Below are 22,494 nucleotides of genomic sequence, written 5' to 3' on the forward strand. Positions count from 1 at the left end.
AATAATGTTAATATCTTTTACGATTTGGCCGAAAATCAAAATGTAGTATATTACACTATCATTTGCCTTGGCCATTTCCTAGATAAAAAATTGATAAAAGGAAAAAAACGTTAATAAGAATGCGATTTACATCAAACTAAATTAAAATAAAATAATTTAATTAAATTTGTTGTATATTCACATTCTTATTAACTTTTTTTTTCCTTTTATCAATTTTTTATCTAGGAAATGGCCAAGGCAAATGATAGTGTAATATACTACATTTTGATTTTCGGCCAAATCGTAAAAGATATTAACATTATTTATAAAATAACTATTTACTAATTTTAATAACATGCAAACTAAGGGAAATCAAAAAAAAAAATTAAAAAAAAATATTTATTTTTGGTTCTAATATCATTTGATGAAAAAAAACGAAAAAAAACCTTTATTTTTCGAGGGACCCCATGAAATAATTCCAACCCCAAATTAAATATTTTTTTTTTTAATTAAAGGCAAAGGTGCGTTCTCTATAATAAAAAAAAAATTTTTTAGATAGCTTTTAAGATAAGTAAAATAATTGACATTAAAGTTTTATGTTTTTTGAAAAATTAATAAATTTTCCTATAACAATAACTTTATGCTCGTATTCTAAACTATAAATGTAGAAATTGAAGTTTTTAACAACTAGGAGACATTATGGGTTTTTTTGTCATTGCTGTATGTAATCCATTTGATAAGGATTAAGGACTACCTTAATATTAAAAGCTTACGTGGGCTAAAAACCTGTCTTTGAAATTTTTTAAAGTTGAAAGTTAGTTTCACTTAAGTATGTTTAACAATTTCAATTTTTTTTTTAGATATAATAATTCAATTTAAACTAATGAAAGAAGTTGTAAATATAAAGTCAAAAGCAAAGTAAAAATAAATAATTTATTTCTTAAAACTTAATAAAATGTTAACAACTGCTCAACAAACTCAATTACTGAATATTTTAGGGCTATACATGTAAAAGCGAATTGCTTTATTTACTCAAGAGTGAAATTTTAATTTAAAACATATGAAAAATTTATGCCCCATTGCTTAACTTGCATGGCAATAACAGCATTACCATTTTGACAACCCTGTCAGGCAAGTACATAAAATAGTATTTTAAACTTTAATTTTATGCTTGAGTTATTGTGAGGCGATTAACTCGAAGCTTATCTGGCAACTATGCCACCTGAATACTTAATAAGCGTTTGTTGGAATGAGCAGCTCATCAGACACAAAAAGAGTTGTAAAACATAATACAGAGCGATTAACTAAAAGAAAAATAAAAGTAAAATAAATTATAATTTGACTTACCATGAATATTATATCAATAAAAATAAAACATATGTAAGTATTAATATTAGTGTTTTGTTATTTTGAGTTAATATTTAAGTGGTGTAATATACATTATCTATAACGATAAAAAAAAGTTAATCTGTACAAAATCAAACAACTATGCTTTTTACTAAGCTTTGAAAAAATTTAAATGTTAGTTATATTAGTATAATTAAAAAATTATTTAAAATACTTACTTTTTTGTAATTTATTTAAAAATTTTAGTATTTTAACTTTATCTACTTTGTATGCAATATAAATTTTTTAGAATTTTTCTTCTGTAATGTAGTTAAATTCATTATTAATAACAAGTTACTACTTTTGTTTAAAGTTATCAGAACAAATGTTTAGTTTGCTTGGAGAAGTATGCAAAACTTTAATAAACTTTCATTTTATTTTATTTTAAACAACAATTACTTGTTATTGTTGATACTTGTACTTGTTTCTGACTATAAAATAAATGTTTACTTAGATTTTACAAATTCAAAATTAAATCTTCTTAGATATAATTAAGAAATATATTTTTGTTCACAAACTTAGTCAGTTTATAAAAAAAAAACTATAGGAAAAATAAAACAAACAAGCGCGTGTAAACTTCATTATTTTTATTAGAGTAAAGGTTTGAATCAGGGGCGTGTCTAGATATTTTTCAAAGGGAGTTTACAATTTTTTTTTTGTTCTTAATTTGCCGGTTAAGTACGCGTTTCTTAGGTATGCACTGCCAGTTAAGTACGCAATATTTAGCCGAAAAACTGCTTAAAATGCTTTTTTCTGCTTAGAAATAAAAAAAAACATATAAGTAGTAATAGAAAAATATTATATATTTAATTTGAATTTTTTCTTCCGATTTTAGGTTTAAAAAACAATTGTTTTTTTATTTCTTCAACTGTTACAGACATAACTAACTTACTTTATAAAAAAATAACTTATTTATCAGGAAACAATAGTAAAAAATAACTAACACTAGAATAAATTTTCATAAAGAGAATTTCAATTTTGATTTAAATGTTAGTATAGATGGAGTTCTTACAAATTTTTCTTTTAAATTTTAAACTCTTTACATTTACATATCTATTTATGATAAAAATATTTTTTTCAAGTAATTTAATCTACAAAATTTGAAATTTCATTAGAAAAAATGTTTAGACTCATACAATTAAATTAAAATATCTTTAAACTTTAATAAATGTTTGCCTGATGGTGTAGGGATTCTAATGATGATTTTGAAATCTCTCTGAGTTAAAAATTTCAAAAATTAAGAATCAATTTTGAGGCCAACAGATATACAAAAATAAAATAACTTAAATAAAAATAATAAAATACCGTTGAATGATATAAGAACAAATTGCCAGGTGGTGTAATGGTCTAAAGATGATTTTGTAAACTCTCTGAATTGAACTTTTCTTATGAATCAACTAAGTAAAATAAAACTTTAGTGATTATATTGGACATTTTTTAAGTAAAATTGTACTTACTAGTTGAAAAACAATACTCAACCAAAAGTTATTTACACTATGTAACAATTTATAATGGGAACTAAGAGCATCTTAGTAAAGAGTTTCCCAGAAAAAAATGCTACTTTAAAACTTTTACCTACCATCACGTAACAACTAAAATTTTATTTTAAAACTATTTCAGCTGGGCGAAAACGAGCATTTTTTGTTTAGGAAACTTATAATCTTTCAGTGTTATAAATTCAACATTCATTATTAAAAGTTTATTAAATGACCAAAACAAAGTCAATAAACAACGTTTTTAGTGATATTATAAGAATCTTTTTTTCTTTTTTTTTTGTTTTTCAGGGAGTTCACAGGAAATAGGAAACCAGTCAAAACACGCCCCTGGTTTGAATGCGAATAGGAGTTAAACGAAGATACTTTTGTAAAAAAGGTTTAAAGTATACAGCTTTTAAAATTTCTACCAGGAAACGGTGCACGCATTGACGAGCATAAAGTTAATTTTATAGGCAAATTTACAAATTTTTCAAAAAACATAAAACTTTAATGTCAATTATTTTCCTTATCTTAAAAGCTATCTAAAAATTTTTATTTTTTTTTAGAGAACGCACCTTTGTCTTAAATTTAAGAAAAAAAAATTGGTTTGGGGGTTTGAATTATTTCATGGGGTCCCTCCAAAAATAAAGGGACGAGCATAAAGTTAATTTTATAGGCAAATTTATAAATTTAAAAAAAAACATAAAACTTTAATGTCAATTATTTTCCTTATCTTAAAAGCTATCTAAAATTTTTTTATTTTATTTTAGAGAACGCACCTTTGTCTTAAATTTAAGAAAAAAAATTGGTTTGGGGTTTGAATTATTTCATGGGGTCCCTCCAAAAATAAAGGTTTTTTTTTTTTTCATTCATATTGCCTTATAGCAAAAAATTTTTTTTTTTGATTTCCCTTAGTTTGCATGTTATTTAAACTCTTAAATAGTTATTTTATAAATAATGTTGATATCTTTTACGATTTGGCCCCAAAACAAAATGATGTATATTACACTATCATTTGCCTTGGCCATTTCCTAGATAAAAAATTGATAAAAGGAAAAAAAAAAAAAGAATGTGAATTACAACAAATTTAATTAAACTATAACAATTTAATTAAATTTGTTGTAATTCACATTCTTATTAATTGTTTTTTTCCTTTTATCAATTTTTTATCCAGGAAATGGCCAAGGCAAATGATAGTGTAATATACATCATTTTGTTTTGGGGCCAAATCGTAAAAGATATTAACATTATTTATAAAATAACTATTTAAGAGTTTAAATAACATGCAAACTAAGGGAAATCAAAAAAAAAATTAAAAAAAAAAACTATTTTTGATTATAAAGCAATATGAATGAAAAAAAGAAAAAAAACCTTTATTTTTGGAGGGACACCATGAAATAATTCAAACCCCAAACCAATTTTTTGTTTCTTAAATTTAAGACAAAGGTGCGTTCTCTAAAATAAAATAAAAAAGTTTTAGATAGCTTTTAAGATAAGGAAAATAATTGACATTAAAGTTTTATGTTTTTTTAAAAATTTATAAATTTGCCTATAAAATTAACTTTATGCTCGTCACGCATTGCAAGTATTTGGAAATTTCATGATTATGCTTGTTTACAAACACCTATTTCTTCTTGTTTTACAATAGCCACCAGTATACTTATTATTGCATTCTGAAATATAGAAAAGACATTTTAAGCGAATCAGGCCAGCAAGAGATAAAGTTGTGGTCAAGAACAGAAGTTCTAAAAGGTTAAAGTAGGCAATTTGTATAATTTGATAAAAAGTTACATTTAATCTTTTATTTTCTTCTTAAAACAACCAGCAATTTCCCAAGTTGCGTATGATACACAATGACTTTTGTTTGTAATAAATATAACCATTTAATATTTAAAAGTTAATTAACGTTTTAAGATTTCACTAGTTATTTTTTTTAGTTAATACTTAATGGTGTGAAGCCCTTTAGGTCTTTTTTCTTTTCTTTTATATGTTTGTTTAGTCTAGTTTCTTATACTTTGCTTCATAACTTCATGTATGGTTTGATGTTTTTTTATTTACTTACTGTATTTTTTAAATTGAATAAAGCATTAGGAAAAATAACATCTTTAACTTTCTGTTAGTGTATGTAACACAGATATGGTTGTTGACTAACTATTTTTTATATACGTAAGACTATCTACATTCTAATGATAATATGTTAAGATCCTAGTTAACGTTTCATAACTTAATCGTTTTTTTTTTCTTAAGTTTTTATAATCATATAATTGACTCATTATACAAAGTATTGTATTGCAATAAATACAAGTATCTGGAATCTGGATATTATGAAATAACCAATGTTTACAATTTTTAATCGAGCTATACTAGTTTAAAACCTTAGATTACTAATAAATTTGTTTAAAAAAGATCTAAAAAAATCTAACATATTTGAGTTTAATAACACTAAGTTACAAAATACTTGCTTCATTCAAACTGACGTACGTTTCTTTCTGCCAAATTAATTTGCGTCAGTTTCTCAGTTAATGCAGGCATCTCGCCAATTTTACCTGAACTTATATTTATAGATTGCTATCATGTTCATATTTTAGGTAGAAAGTATGCTTAAAGGTTAGTCTGGTTACATATATGCTTAGTCAGCAACTTTTTTAAAACCTTTTTTTATTCATACCCTTATCCCTAACATACCAAACCCAAACATATTAAAAATGAATCACAAAATAAAGTTTTAATATTTAAAAATTAATACAAAAAAAAAACTTTTTTGCTGACGCAGCAGATATGAAAATCCACCTGAACTTTAAGTTTAATAGCCGTTTTAGGTATTTTTTAAGTCTTTTTGTCATTTTATGCAAATTGTATATAGGTAAATTTAATAACTTTATTCCTTTTTATATACTTACGAATATTTAGTATTTGAGAAGGTTATTAAGTTTTTGAATACTGAAAAGTATAGTTAATATAAAATATCAATAAAATGTTATCGTAATTACAATTTTGTTCTGTCGCCATCACATATTCGTCTTTTTAATAACTAAATTGATATAAATAGTTTTATCTATAAATTGTTTATTATATACTAATTTCTCAACTTTACCCAGTGTATGAAATACTATGTGTTTTTGTAAATTCAAAGTGTAATATTTTATTTTGTTTTCTTTTGGCTTCTACCAGTTGAGCTTTCTCTATAGACATAATTAACTTTAATAAGTATACGCAAAAAGTAAATGCAAAGTATACGGAAAAGTATACTTTTAACAAATCTGACCCGTTTTATACAATTTTTTTTACATCTGATCTACAGACTAAATAAGTTGTTTTATCCTAACATAAAAATTGAAAAAGTATGCAAAGACTAAATAAATTCATAAACAGTTAAATCACTGCACTACTCAAATGTTTCATAACTATGAAACAAGATTACTATAAACAAGTCAACAAGACTTTGTTGTTTCAAATACTTAATCACTTGCCAATTAAAAAATAGTTTTTGGATTTATCATTGGATAGTTTTGTAATTTAAGAAAAATAGTTTGTAAACCTAAATTATACACAACTTAAAATTTCTATTAGTATGTATCTAGTACAGTGCTTATTCACTTATCTGGACTGTTTCGTTTAAAAAAAAAATCAAAAAAATTTCAATAAAAAACACTAACATGATACAAATATTTAAGCTTTCATGCTGTAAGAAAATTTCAAGTGATTTTATAAATTCCGAAATTTTTCTGCTGAAAAACGTGAAAAAACTATTAAACATACGTCTATTCTTTCTTATTTTAGCAAAACTTACAATAAAAACTAGTTTCTTAGAAATGATATGTTTCCGTTAAATTGGTTTTAAACTTAGTCAAAGTTTTTCGTTTTTCTTTATGTCTGTTTTTTTTTCTTTGTTTAAAAAGTTTTTTTTCACTTAGAGAGATAGGTTTACATCATTTTTTGTTTTTAAAGATAAACAAAATTTATATTTTCTCTTAAACAAAATTAATCTTTTTTTTTAAATAATAGTAAGGGCAGGTGGAGTTACAAATGATGAATTTTACTTGCTTGACCCTCAAAAACGTATATCGTTGCAGAGGGTTAGTAAGTCTGATGTGTTCTACCTTAGAAAAAATAAACTAACTAACTTAAAATTTAGCTTTTATTATTTATCATTTTACTATGTATTACTCACAATTACTATGTATTTTTTTTTACCATAACACGTTTATTATGCATTGTATTATATGCAGCAGTTATATTATTATATGAAAAAAAACTGATTTTTCGTACTTATCCGGAATTTTGGTTAACCGGACATGTTTACAGAAAAATCGTGCCCAACGTGTCTGGATAAGTTAATAAGCACTGTACTGTGTATTTGTTTGTGCTTGATAGATTAATTGAGTTCTACAAAGAATACTTTGTTTTACATCTAGTGTGATTGTTTTTAAAGTACAGACGTTATATATCTATTAAAATATGACTCTTGCTTTTTTTAAACAACAGAATTCGGGTCTTTTTTAAAAGAAGGACCAGGATCTTATAAAACTTGTTACGTAGAGCAGTACAAAAAATTAATAATACTGCTAGGACGGATTATAAACAATTTTTGTCTAATATTGCCTGCTCTGAAGCTAAAACAAGTGATCGCACATCGTGCACTTTATGAAAATTTTAACATATTGTTCAAATAAACAATTTGAAAACTTTTCTTTTCCCAGCTATAAGTACTATGAAGCAAAGATGTCAGAATTTTAAATTTAATATTTATTTTAAATACGTGTGGCTTCTTTTTTCTAATTAAAATCTGGTAACTATGCTGTTAAGAAAACAAAGGATATAATTACAAATCATGCCAAAAAAAAAAACTTAAAAAAAAGTATAGCACTAAAGTTGCTTAAAAAGGATTTGTTTATGACCCGCATTTTATTCATTGCTTGGAAACTCAATACCTTTACAAATGGTTGCAGATATACCGGGAAAAAACCTTTAATAGAAGTACAAAACAAAAAAGTGCATTTTTAACAGAAAAATTTCTAAACAAGGGAGTTGTCTCATTAGTGTCTCAAAGTGTTACCCCGTTATTTTTAAGTTAATTTCTTATTAATATCTGCTAAACCAAGGTATTTAACATTTAGTTAATACGTAAAGGAAGTCTATGTCACTTTTTAAACTCATAGAAGAAGTCTTATCAATTCCTATGTGAATAAAACCTCTTAGTTAAATTTTCTTAAAAGAGCTCTCAGACCTTACAGACCCATAAACAATTAGCACTACTATCCTGTTGACACAAAGAAGCTTTCTTGTGTATTATAATTTTATGAAAAATTATAAATTGAGTAAACTTTAAAATATTGTTAACTATATATACCTATAAAACTAATCGAACTAAATTTCTTTTAAGTTTGTTTTTCAAGCAAAAGTATTTAGGGCTGCACGATAGTTCAAATTCTGAAGTTTTAAATTTCGACAGCTTAGATTATATTATAATAATTCTGTCTTATTGTTTATTATTCGTTAAAAAAAATCCTTTTTATTTAATCATATTAGCTAGACTAGAGGTCGGCAGGCATTTTGTGGTCGCGGGCTAAACTTCGAAATAAAATATATTAGCGTGCCGCAGTTGTAGTTTTTACTCTTCATAACAGACCCAAAATATCTAGTGTAAGTCTCGAAATTCCCGTGAAATTTACCTAATTAAATTTTTTTATGCTCATCATTTCAGAACCTTGAATATTTAGTGTAAAATAATATTTTTATTATTGCCCTTTTACCTTTTATGGCCCGCATTTAGCCTGTAGTTTGGTGATTTTTGAACTAGATCTTACAGGAAGTTTTTTAAATTTTAATACTTTGTGATAAGATAAAGAAGTTTCAATTTTAATAGATTATAGCTAAATTGGTAGCTATTTTTTCTTTTGATTAGTGATCTATCGGATCCAAGATCCCAATCCGACTATTTTTTGCTTGGATCCGAATTAAAAAAAAATCCATATTCAGTTAGTTTGGAATGACTTTGTTTCCCACTAACAGTTTCTTTCAGTTTTATATATTTAGTTTATTGTGTTTTAAATATTTAATATATATAAATCTAGTCAAGCGAAATAGACTAATTAAAGTTAATTCAATCATTTGTTGTAAACATACATCCATTGAAGTTAAAATAGTGAATTGTTAACTTAAAGACTGAATTCTTCTACTGACTCTATAATTTAGTTTTATTTATAAACTTAAAATTATCAGAAGCTTCGTTTTTGTCATTTACAAGTGACATATGGACAAATAAATCATATCTTTTTTATCAGCACATTGGTTGAATGAAAGCTTTGAGTAAAAATACCGAACTTTGCACTGTAAAGAAATAGAAGGTTCTCACACTGGCTTTTATATTTGTGAAAACATTAAGGAGATACTTGAAAATTGGGGTATTAATATGAATCGAATTCACGTTTTTCTGCGTGACAATACATTTAACATGAAGGCTGGTATGTTTTTAGAATCTTCTTCAGCACCCTGTTTCATTCACACGCTTCAACTGATAATTAAAGATTCACTGTTTTCATAATATAACACAATTGTGTTGATAGCCGAGGCCCGTCAAATTATGGGGCACTTTTCATTCTTCTACAGCGTGCGAGAAACTTAAAAAAAGATCCAATATTTTAAAAATATTTTACCCCTTTTTGGGAAGGTAATTATCAAATTTACCCCCAATGTACAAAATAGTGTTTATATTTGAGAAACATTTTATTTTTGAACTTCAAGCTTTTTAATAAAAAAAATTGTGAGATTTAAAGAGTTTATTTAACTTAACAAAAAAAGTTACAGTTAAATACTAACTTATAAATTAAAAAGATAACTAATAAACATTAATTTGCATAACTTGAGTAAAGAAAATTTACCGCAGGTTAATAGTCGCTGATTTAGACAATAACATTGTGCTTTAAAAAATAGTATTTACTATTATTAATACATAAATAATAATACTTTGTTTTATGTACTAAAAAATTTTTACTAATTAATGGTATTATAATAATTAAATTTTATAAGTTTGTTCTCTATTGAAACTACATATAACTTAAAACATTTAGTAGATCATTAATATTTTTACCACCATATCTTATAAATCAAACTTACATGAGCATTTTCAATTGTGAGATCTGGGTCCTTAAATATATCAAAAGAATTTGAACTGTCGTAATTTTAAATTATGTAATCATAATTCAGTCTCAGCTCTTCAAAATATTTTATGGGAATGGAGTAAAATATTTTATTTTAAATTTAAGTTACTTTTGATAAACATTATTTAACTTGATTTTTTTTTTTGCGTAATAACATGTATAATACAGTATTTATTTTTAACCAAACTTTTAGAAAACAAAGTGGTATAACTTGATACAGATTTAAGTTCATTCAAATGCAATTAGTAGTTATAACAATGTCCAAAAGTAATTATTAAAAAAATGATTCTACTGTATGGAGTAGACACATATATTATAAAAAAAACTTGTTAAATTCAATTAATCACCAAAATATTTGAATTAAACATAAGTAAGCAAACTTCTGACTAAATACTAAACTTTATTCTAATAAAAAGTTGTACAGTCAAAAAATATAAGACACTATGTGTAATTTTTGAATATTTTAGCAGAAATAAAGTAGTTTAAAAAAAAGTGTATGCATTAGATATTTAAAAAATTATGCATAGATTATTTTTGAACCACAAGAAATAGTCAAATTATATACTTTAGGAAAAGTCAATACTTTAAGAATGAAAATTAAAAATTTCATAAACTATTTAATTACTTTTAATTAAATTGCATACTAAAATAAAGCGTTTGTTTTTAAAACATTTTCAAAATAAATAGAAATCAAAAAATAATATTAGCGAATTTTGTTTATCCTTAATTAATAACATAGAAAACATTTACCTCGTATTAACTAAATGTAAAAAAACATACAGTTATTCGACAATAAAATTAAGTAGTGTTTTAATTAAGGTAAGCTCGAGCTGTTTAAAAATATTAAAATTTTTAGCTAAAAACTGCTTTGGGACTAGATCGAGTTTTAAATTTTACAAGCCTTATAAAAAGTATTAAAATAAATCATGCTCTTTAGATGATAAATAATAATTAAAATATCAATTTAAGGCTAAATTTTTTTGAAATACATTTAAGGTAAAATAATTAAAAAACTTGAACTTAGTTTTTACACTTCATAATATAAAATGAATACTACTTAAAAGTTTGTCGAACATATAAACACTTGTAAAAAGCTAAAACGTTAGTATAAGATAGGATTAAGAAAAAAATTTTAAGTTGATTTTCAAAAATATATTTATAACAGTCATAAATATATAGGGTTAGTATATATTTATGAGTATGTTTAAGTTTTTTTTTAAGTAAATGTTTTTTTTTCTTAAATCAACTTCAAACTTTTTATAATTTAAATAATTTCAAAAAATTATAATTCTTAAATCAATAGATCTCCAGAATTTAAAATACATTAAGACTAATTTTGCTCTTTCGATAGTGCAGAATAAGGTTGTTTTTTCTATTACGCCATCTAGACTTTTTGATAAACATTAATGTGTGATCTTTTCCAAGAATTTCACCATTGCACAGGATATCATACTGTTTTATTAATGTTTAAATTTTATAACTCCCAAGATCTCTTTACACATGGTTGCTACTACGTAATGAATTTTTTTCCAGAACAAATAAATCTTCTGACCATTTCTATCTCAAGAGAGCAACCATGTACATACACAGTATTGCCACTTAGTTAAGAAAAGTTTTTTATTTTAAAATGAGATTTAAAAAAACTTTCTTGGAAAAGTGGCAACTATGTTAATACTTTAAGCTTGAAAATAATTTTGTTCTATATATTGAGAAAACTTAACTTTACTGCTTCTTTCAGCATTAAGTTATTTTTACTAACGTTTACAACATATTCAATTATTGAAGTTTATATTGGGTAAAATAAAAATTTTGAAATAATTTCTACTCTTTATGCTTCATCAAAGATTTCCAAAAAAAAAAAAAAAAGTTTAAATATTTTTAAACATAAAAAACAAATACTATACAACATATACAATTAAAAAACTTAAAGATTCAAAATAACCAGAAATTAATTTTTTTTTTTTCATTTTAAATATTTTAAACATAGTTAATCAAAAGTTTCAAACTTACATTTATATCTTTTAACTTCTTTTTCTTTGAAATAAAAGATTTAAGACATCCAATAGTTATATTTGCTGAAGTAGATATTTTGTTAGCAACTGAAAAGTCTTTCAAGGGATGTAAAGCTTTTAGATGTACCAATATTTGTTGATCATTTCTGTTGTAATAAAAGCTATATAAAAAATCAAGATAGTTATTTTTAACTCTTAAGTATCAAGGTTGCAAAAGGTTTTTTGAAAATTCTTTCCAGGTTTTCTAAAGTTCTTTCAAGAACAAGTTTTTTTAGTCCATATTAAGTATAAAACTTAAGGAAAAAACTGTTTTAAATAGTATAACAACATGGAAAAGATATAGAAAGCACTTAAAGAGTGTATTTTGATAACTCTTATTAATATCACTAAAATAATTCTATTACATGATAGATTTTACGCATCAAATTAAAATTTCATTAACATATAAGTGACAAAACAAGTATAAATCTAGGTTTTTTAGTGATTTTTGTTTGAAATTACAGGTTTTCTTTTTAGCCTAAACTTTTAAATTGCAGGTTTTTACAGGCTATTTTTGCCTAAATTGACAAATTCCATATTTTCTTGGATTCTAGTTTTTTTGGAAACCGCGTATAATTAAATATAAATTAAAGAACAACCATGATTTGTGTAAAACAAAATAACATGATATGACTAAAATAAGGTTAACAAAGTATGTTGAAAAGTAAAATTATACATTTTACATATACCTCCATTTAAAAGAAATAAGCCCAACTTACAAATATAAAACAAAATATAGGACATTTAATAAACCTTTTTTTTTTTTAAATCTTTTTATTAAAACACCTGTGATAATTTGTTTTAGTTTTCTTTTTACTTTCCAAATTGGAATTATTACTTTTAGTAGGCAATTCTGGATACTCTTCTTGTGGGGGTAATCCTCTCATTTTGTAAAAGTCCAATCTTCTTGCTTTTTCATCTAAATAAGAACAATTCTTAAATCAATAACTGTTGCAACAAATTGAAGCAATAATATGTTACCTTTATACAGATTAGGAACTAGCTTGTAAGTAATTTCTTGTATTTTTGGGTCGTATGCCAAATACTGTAAAGGATTAGATGAAGCTATTGGTGTTTTGCAAGTAGGACATTTATTATTACCCTTTTGAATATGTTTCACTATGCATGTTTTGCAAACTGTAAAAACATAATGAAATTGTAAAATATCTTAAGTATTGTACAAAAATAGGTTTTATGCTGTTTTGTTTTTGCAAAAATATTCAAAGAACAATTTAAGTCAAAAGGTAAAATGAAAAACTAAACAATACAAATTAAACTATATATATTGTTTATAACTGCATTTATAATTGTAAGAAAAATATAAACAAAGTTGTAAAAGCTATAACTACAACTACCATTTATTGTTTTATCAGGAATTTCTGGAAATAATAAAGGTTTTTATGGTATAATTTTTTGTCTTTATTCGTGTATATTTAATGCTAAAAACACTACTAATTTAATCTTGAAAAATCTTCATAGTAAAAAAAGAAATTAATTTCTGAAATATAACTAATTTAAAGTCATAACAACTAACCCATTCCTTAACTAATCTGTAAAAGCATCTTGTAGCTTAGTAAAAACTATATAAAATAAGATCAATTTGTGAAAAAAGTGTTTTACCTCCCCTATGCCTTTAACACATTATATTTGAGATTCATTAAAAATAGAGAACTAAGAATTATGACCTTCATAAAAAAACTTTTTTTTACTAAGAAAAAAACCACTGCCTTCAACTATTATAATTAGTTATAACTACAATACATAAGTTTCAAGTAATCATAACTTTAAAATTAATTTAGAAACTTACAATGGTGTAGACATTCTTTTATTGTTGTTGCATCAATGAAGTAGCCTGTACACAAACTACATGTAATCAGTTTTTGTATTTCATTTGTTACTTCAATTTCTTGCTCTTCAAAATTATTCATATGAACTAAAATACGTTAGCTATAATTTATTTGATAAAAAAAACATACTTAACAATTTTGAAATTAAAATATTTACTGTTATACAATTTAATAATATTGTTATGAGATAAATGTTTTTAAAGTGAATGATATTTTCAAACCAAGAAAAAATGATAGACTTACTGTATATCATTTATAAACCAAAATCATAAAATTACACTAAACCATAAACTGCTAAACTTTAATGTATTTAACTCTACATAAAAAGTTCAAAATAAACAAGTACAATTTTTAATAAGATATTTTTCTAGAACTTTTTATCACAAACTTCTTATCCAAATTTATTTTCAGTAACCTTTAACCATGTTATTTATAACTTACTAAACATCTACCTTTTCCAACATTTAATGAGAAAAATATCTCAAACATTTAGGATATATTCCTTGCTATATTTAGAAGAATAATCTTTAAGGAAACTATATATTATTTATTTTCTTTTAAGAAAAAATGCCGTTTTGTTTTCAGCTAACAAAACTTTTATTTTTAAATTAAAAAAACACATATTTTGTTATAATTGCTAGTTACATTTCCTGAAAATTTGAAGTGTTTATCTCAAAAAACTTTAAAGAAATAGATTTTATTGAAAAGAATATATAAAAAATTAAATTAACTTTTACTACCAACAAAATTAAGTTTTTGAACAAAATTGGTTATAATATATTGAAACTGGAGCAACTAAATCTCGTTTATAATTTAGAAAAAAACTGGACTAAGAGTTTCAAAAAATATTATAACTATTTGAGTTTTTATTAAAAATATAAACTGGCCTGAGTCATCCTTAGTTTCTTTTAAATTTCAAACTACCCTGAAATTAAAAAAAAAATTGAAACTGTCTCAGGGTTATCAAATGTTTTTGGAAAATTTTCTCCAGATTTTCAAAATTTCTTCCAGGTTTTTGAAATTACTTATTCTAGGGTCTATTCTGAGTTTACATACAAATTAAGTTTAAGGTAAAAAGCTGTGTTAAATAGTATAAAATTGAAAAGACATCTTAATGCTTCTTTCAATGTGTTTTCTAATAAGAAAGTTTTTGATGATGAAAAAAAAATATTTATACAATAAATTTTTTGTGTAAAATCCCGATTTTACTATTTAATATTTAAAAATTGTTAAAATTCCAAGATTTTACATGATTTCTCTTCTAAGTTCCAGGATTTATAGTGATTTTTGCTAAAAATTCCAGGTTTTTTTTTTCAAAATTTCTTAAATTCTAGGTTTTTTGCCTAGATTGTCAAGTTCCAGTTTTTTCCAGGATTCCAGGTTATTAGACAACCCTGCTGTCTTTAGTTATTTTCTAATGGAAAAAATTAATGGTTATCCAGCCAGAGTATACTGATTTTGGGGCAACCCAGTTATTCACTGTTTTAGTTTTCTCCTCTTGTAAGGAACCTATTATAATTATTTAACCTGTTATATCTCAAAAATTAGTTTGAATCTTAAAAAGCTGTTAAAACCAACTTGTACCTTAAGGAAATCTAAAAAATAAGATTAAGCTGTAAAACGAGTGATTTACATAGGTATTGCCATAACCAAATATACTGAAACTTTATAATTTTTAGCCGTTTTATTGATGCTTCGTACTATATTAAATCTGTCAAAAAGCTTCTAGTACACTATATACTTTAATAAACTCAAGATTAGAATTTTTTGTTTTGCTTTTATACTATAACCTGATGTGTGGCCAGATGGTGTATGGGTCCTTATGGTAGCCTCAAAAACTATCTGAGTAAAACACTTATTAAATTTTTTTGCATTGCAACATTTAATCCTAGTGGTTGACACTTATGCAAAAAAAAACAAAGTACTAGTATACATAAAAAACCAGAACTGAAACAACTGTATATAAAAACTGATCCATCACTAGACAAAAAAGTTACAAAAAATCAGAAGATGGTTTAAAAAATCTACAAGTTTATTGCATACTTTAGTTCAAATCGATTTCAAACAACAGTCCTTCTTCAGTGAACTTTTAACTAACAGACTTCTGTTACTCTGAAATAAAGTATGCAATAAACTTGTAGATTTTTTAAACCATCTTCTGATTTTTTGTAACTACTGATGCAGGTAAAAAATCACAAGTAAAAACAATTGACTGTGTCCTGGACCGATTTGAGAATTGTATATGAATCTTGTCTAGACAAAAAAGTAACATGAATTTAATATTTTTTAGTTTTTTCAATTTTATCCAACTTTTTTCTATGGGATTATTCAAGAAAATCAAGTGAAGTAAGAACTCAGTATATGTATATCCTAATCAGGTTTATTATACATACATACTGAAGAAAAAACTTTCATGACCATTTTGGAAAATTAAAGTGTTCACCAAAAATATAGGTAATCATCACTAGGATGATGTCTCACCAATATCAAACTGGAACTATATTTATTTAATTTAGGCTCTAATGTTAAAACATAATTTTAGAATGTGCTTTTAACAAAATAAATACATTTATCAGGTACGCACTTTAAGAAGTAAGTAGGCATCCACGTAAGGCAAGCACCACCCCAAGTATTTTTTATTACACATTTACCTTTTGTATTTAAAGGTTTTCTTTACAAAGCACGCACTTGCTTATAGTAAGTAATAAATTTTTATTTACTACAAAGTTCAAAATAATGCATGCATCTTTAATATTTATTGGTGTTTTTAGGAACTTTATTCAAAACTAAACTGTATGAATTTTATTCTTGTTTGAACATGAAATCCCTCATAAACGAAATATGAGGAATTTCATGTTCAAATATTGATAATTTTAGTAAAAGGTGCATGGGTCATGCCTTGCTTACATAAAAACAGTTAAGATAAAAAAAAGCGTGCAACATTTAAAATAATCATTATCAAGTGTATTAAAAAATGTTTAGAATTTTTTTTTTTGCTGCAGTGACCATTAGAAAATTGAGGGTATTTGAAATTTACGATCGGCATATTTGTAAATATTCTTAAAATATTATAAATTAAAAAAAAAAATCACCAAACCTTGAAAACATAGCAAAGTAAGAATATTAAAAAAAATCTGGCTAAAAAATTGATTGGAGTAAAATTATTAAAAAAAACATTTTTTCTAAGGGGCCCTACTCAAAAAGTCAAACCCCAATCCAAAGGATTTTATAAAATTAAAGGCAAAGGAGCGTTCTTCAAAAAAAATTTTTAGTTAGCTTTAAAGATAAGGGAAATAATTGGATCTAACGTTTGGACATTTTTTAAAAATTGCAAAAAATGCTAATGGAGCTAAGTTAATGCTCCAATATAATATATGAAAAATTACAAAAAATGTATTATTTTACTAAAATGTACTTTAACTATTATACCCCTCTATATACCACTGTATATTTTTTATTGAATGAAAAGAGCGCACAAAACTTTGGTCCAAGGACCTGGTGTACGAAAAAACCTTTGGTTATTGAGTCATACACCAGGATACAGTTTAATGTGATGTCCAGGACAAATGGTGTTTGGGCCAAGAGCAGCAAAGGGGTAAGAGGGGGGCCATGAGCAGTAAAGGAGCCACAGGGGGGCCATGAGGTCATAATTTGAAATTTACACTATATATTCTTGAATTGCAGATAATGAAAAAAAAAAAAGAAAAGTTTTTGGTGTTTTTTATCTTAGTTTATGAGTAATCTTGTTGAAGGGGGCCATTTGCAAAAAAGTTTGGGAAACCCTGCTCTAGAATATTAAAAATTGGTTGTTCCAAAAATGCAACTTTGTATGCTTCGTTAATGTTAAGGTTTTCCAGATTGTTCTTATGATTAAAATAATAGTGTCTGTATAATGCACATTCATCTGAGATATCTTCTGTATTAAATTTTGATTTATTCCAATTAGCTCTTTGGGCTGTCCATCTATTACTAAAGATTTTGTTTGTCCTACGTATTTACTATCACAACTTGCGCATACTGCTTGCATAAATACCAAAACTCTTACAGTTCAGATTTGGTCTCAGTTTTGTAAACTTGTTGTTTGTGTAGATTAGTAAAGTTCAATTTACTATTTGTATTTTAATAGTATTACCTATGTTTTAAACTTTGTGTTTATATTTTAATTTTTTGTCTTTCACAGCCGGTTACTACATTGATATTGTCAAATAAATGATGAAAATTTTGTGAATAAATAGTTTGGTTTGTATTTCATTTTAAAGTTTATTTCTGAGCTATATAGCTTTTCTGATTGGATAAAATTGTTTTACTGTCTGAAATTACAGATAACTGGCATCTGTTCTGACCCGGATTTACAGCTTATTTGAATTTTTAATTGTGTATTTTACTATTAGAAAAAAAAGGTTTTATACAGGGCACACATGATAGAAGCTTAAAAAACTATAAACAATTTGCATAAAAGTAACAATTCATATTTGTTGAGTAAGCAAAAAAAAATGTTTTTTTTTTTCATGTTACTTTAAATTTAATCATTAAAACTTCATTTTTTGAATTACTTTATCTTTTGTTTAGGTAAGGTGGTTAAGGATAAGGGTATAATAGAAAACTTGAAAAATAATATGCAAACTATTTGCTTCTTTTGTGCAAATGTTATCCAAGCTACCCCACATTATTAAACATATTAACAGCATTTTATTTTTGCTTTCTTTGGTATTCACTACCTAGCAGGTCTAAAGTTTAGACTAGTTTTGTAGAAGTTTAGACTCTAAACATCTACAATGTGATAAAAAATGAAATTAAGGATAGGACTGTAAGAGGTACACTATGCACCAGGGGCGTGTTTTGACTGGTTTCCTGATTCCTGTGAACCACCTGAAAAAAAAGAAAAGAAAAAAGATTCTTAAAATAGCAATAAAAACGTTGTTTATTGACTTTGTTTTGGTTATTTGATAAACTTTAAACAATGAATGTTGAATTTATAACACTGAAAAATTATAAGTTTCCGTAACTAAAAATGCTCGTTTTTGCCCAGCTGAAATAGATTTCAAATAAAATTTTAATCGTGACGTGATAATAGGTAAAAGTTTTAAAGTAGCATATTTTTTCAGGGAAACTTTTTTGAATGATTTATTATCAAGATTTTACATTCTGTTTTACTGGTATTTTTAGATTGTTTAAAATTTAAAAATTTTTATTTACCATAGAAAATTTTATTCCAGCTGTGCTTTTTGTTAATTCTGTTCGAAACAAAATATGAAAATTAATGATAAAGCTCGTGAAAATTAATTTTCAATTGTTTTATTTAACTGACTTCCACTTTATTTTCGACAACTTCTAAAGGTTTTTTATTGAGTTTTGTTTTATAAAATACAACAGATTTATTAAGTTTTTTTGTTTAAGTTTAAACCAATGATTATAATATACTAAGACTACCTGCAAGTTTTGATCTTTAATTACCTAAATTAGTCATAATACAATGTTCATTATTTTCGTTAATTAAATAAACTGTATGTAATATATCTGTTTTAAAAATAACGGATTTGAATTTTGATATAAAATTTGTAAGTTCATAACTTTTTACTGGTTCTTTTAGTTTTAACTTATCTAGATTAAATACAGTATAATAAAAAAAAATAATGTTTTTTTTGTTACTACTTATATGTTTTTATTTATTCTAAGCACAAAAAAGCATTTTAAACACAGAGTTTTTCGGCTAAATATTGCGTACTTAACTGGCAGTGCATACCTAAGAATTGCGTACTTCAGCGGCAAATTAAGAACATTAAAAAATTGTGAACCCCCTTTGAAAAATGTCTAGACACGCCCCTGCTACGCACTTAATCACAAAATGTAAGATCAAAAGTTTTTAACAAAAAAATATTAAAACAATAAATAAAAACACAATTAAATATCAAAACTTCTTTAAACAAGTACTTGTTTAGTTTTTATTAGTATTTAATGTAAATTAATTTAAAAATGTATCACAAAAAATAAATAAGAGAAATAACACCAAATAAACTATATTAAATGAATTAAGATACAGAAATAAAAATCCATCATGTAGTGTGAACATGACATTATTGAATATCCTTAATATCCTTAATATTTAGTTACTTGTTTTGATCACGTTTCATTTTACAATAGTTATAAGCCGTTTTAGTTAAATTAACATTAAAGATCTTTTCGTCAGAAATTTGTTTAGGTTTCGACTTAATAGTTTGTTTATAGCCACTTTCCCAAGAATCCCAAAAAGATGTTTTCCGTTTCAACTTTGAAACAAGGTAAAGAAAAATTCAGACCTAGCCTTAGAGTAAATAGTTCTTGTTCCGATAACTGTTTAGAAGAAAGATTGTGTATACTACATTTTAATATAGTTCCAAACTTTGATTTAGTTAATCTCTTCAGAGTATCTTAGTTTTTCTTTATACATTTTACTTCCTGCCTCCTAACTACCTGATCTATGTAAACCATAAAACTTTTCAAATGACTGTCAAAAACGTTACTCTTCAATTTTAGTAAAAAAATTTTATTTACGTACTTCAAACTTCCAATGCTAACTTCATATTTTGATATTTCAGTTTAAAAAAAAAAGTTCAATATTAGTTGACAATTTCTATTGAGACTTGTGAATTCAATCTACAATCCGCTTAGGACTCACAATCTTCACACTAAATTATTTAAAAAAATTAACCTACAAAGTTTTCTTTTTATTTTAGCTTGAGTAACCAAAAACTTATCACAAACGCAAATAGTACAATTTTAGATTGACTTATAGTTTGTAAAGTTAATAAATAATCTTGATAAGATAGAAAAAAAACATTAACACACGAATCGGGACAAGCATTTTTGAACTTAAATCGAAGGTCTGAATTTTTTAAAACCCAAGTTTAAGCACAACTGATACAGTTTATGACTAACTCTAGCTTCTGTAAAATATATAATTACCCTTGATATAATTATAAATAGTCACAGAATTCATGTTTATAAACTGTAATGAAAAGTTTATATTTGTTTAAATTACATACTTAAATGTAAAACTACGTTAAGTAATTAAAAAGCTTACTAAACTTAATGAAACATAAAGTAAATCATGAACACAAGAATTATAGCACACTATCTTTGCCAAAATTATAAAACTGTTCTTGTACTACAGAAAACAGCGTTTGCATACGGATCTGCATTATTTTAACTTGAACTCATTCTCTTATGTTTAAACACCTTCAGAATAAGAGTTAGACCGAAAAGTTTAGATATTTTCTTTTTAAAGATAAATACTATGTTGTTGTGACTTGATCTTAACTAAAAATAAAGTTAATTTTAATTTTGTTAAAAAATGCTGAAGAACACAAATTATTACTTATGTTTTAATACAGTACACTTTTCAACCTTTATCTAACATCACTATAAACTAAAATTGATAAATCACTACTAAGTTTATCTCTGTTTTGTATTTTATTACTTAAAAGAATTATAAACAATATAAATAAAAAAAAAACTAGCAAAATATTATTAATAATCTAAAAAAAATATTCTTTTAATGGTACGTGAACGACTTTCCGAACTTAGTCAACAAATGATGATTGATTTTCTTCATTTATTATTATACTGTTTATTGTGTAATGTTGGACTCAGGCATCAAAACTTAAGCCACTTAAACAGGAAACACAATGAGAAAAAAAAGAAATAAAACAAAATACTTTTTTTTAAATGTTGTTATTATATTTTTAGTAAAAAAAAATATTTGAATACATTTTGTTCCGGTAACAATCCCTTTCCACGGCCTCTTATATAGTCCTATGGTCATTATTAAAGTTTGAAAATGTATGTTTGAATTAGAGTTTCGATTAGGTGTACAAATACTAAAGGTTTAGATTATACTTTGCGAGTTTAGAATAGTTTTATTTAATTAGCTGATATGTTAACACCTTTACATTAAAGATTTTATTCTTTTATTTTATCAAAATAAGAATTAAATCTCTGTGTTAATACACTTTTTAAATAGCATAGTTATGTACTATAAAAATTTACTTTTATTTTTTTTTAGTTGTATTTAAATTTGAATTTTAAATAATCTAAATTTATTAAAACATAAGTATAAAACTATGTGCTCTAATTCTTGTGTTAACGCTGTTTTTGATAATATAAGGCTGGAACTATTGTTTTATTTAAAAATATGTGTCTCTAATCGTGTGTTGATACTAATTTTAATACCAGCAATCTAAACTATACACTTTGAAAGCTTTAATCTATAAACTTGTAATGTTTGACTCGTATAAGATATGTTTAAACTTAGATATAAAGATCATTTTCTTCAGTTTAAAACGGTGTGCTCTGGTTCGTTTATAATGTTGTTTTTCAATGTTATTAAGATTATTTATACAGTTTACGAACTAAAGTCAGTTTAAAATTTGTACTGTTTGTGCTTTAATATACAATAATATTTTTATAGCTGTTAGTTTTAGTCTACAACTTTCTCCTCTATAAGTGAGTAAACACAGTTTTAGGTATCTTTAGAAAAATATTCGTATTTTGGCAAGACTCTCCTGTGTGCTGTGTAGTGTAATATGTTAATGTTTCTTACTTTAGTTAAGTTATTTTA

The 22,494-nt window shown here is 24.9% G+C and overlaps 1 protein-coding gene across 2 annotated transcripts; it reads right to left on the bottom strand.

Moving 5' to 3' along the window:
• Window positions 1–10,888: 10,888 nt before the first annotated feature.
• On the bottom strand, window positions 10,889–16,610 carry LOC145833252 (polycomb group RING finger protein 3-like). Of its 2 annotated transcripts, none has more exons than XM_082940453.1 (6): window positions 16,483–16,610; window positions 13,859–13,984; window positions 13,033–13,188; window positions 12,838–12,970; window positions 12,011–12,158; window positions 10,889–11,452 (listed from the first exon to the last, which is right to left on the bottom strand). In XM_082940453.1, exons 2-6 carry the CDS (start codon window positions 13,977–13,979, stop codon window positions 11,315–11,317), a joined length of 696 nt encoding a protein of 231 aa, XP_082796579.1. In that variant the 5' UTR covers window positions 13,980–13,984; window positions 16,483–16,610; the 3' UTR covers window positions 10,889–11,314. The 2 variants fall into 2 exon arrangements, with proteins under 2 accessions (XP_082796579.1, XP_082796574.1); XM_082940448.1 differs by lacking the exon at window positions 16,483–16,610 and adding an exon at window positions 14,340–14,404.
• Between the last annotated feature and the right edge of the window lie 5,884 nt (window positions 16,611–22,494).

The sequence above is a fragment of the Thalia democratica genome, chromosome 1 (genome assembly GCF_965202585.1).
Source record: "Thalia democratica chromosome 1, ktThaDemo2.hap1.1, whole genome shotgun sequence".
NCBI lineage: Eukaryota > Metazoa > Chordata > Thaliacea > Salpida > Salpidae > Thalia > Thalia democratica.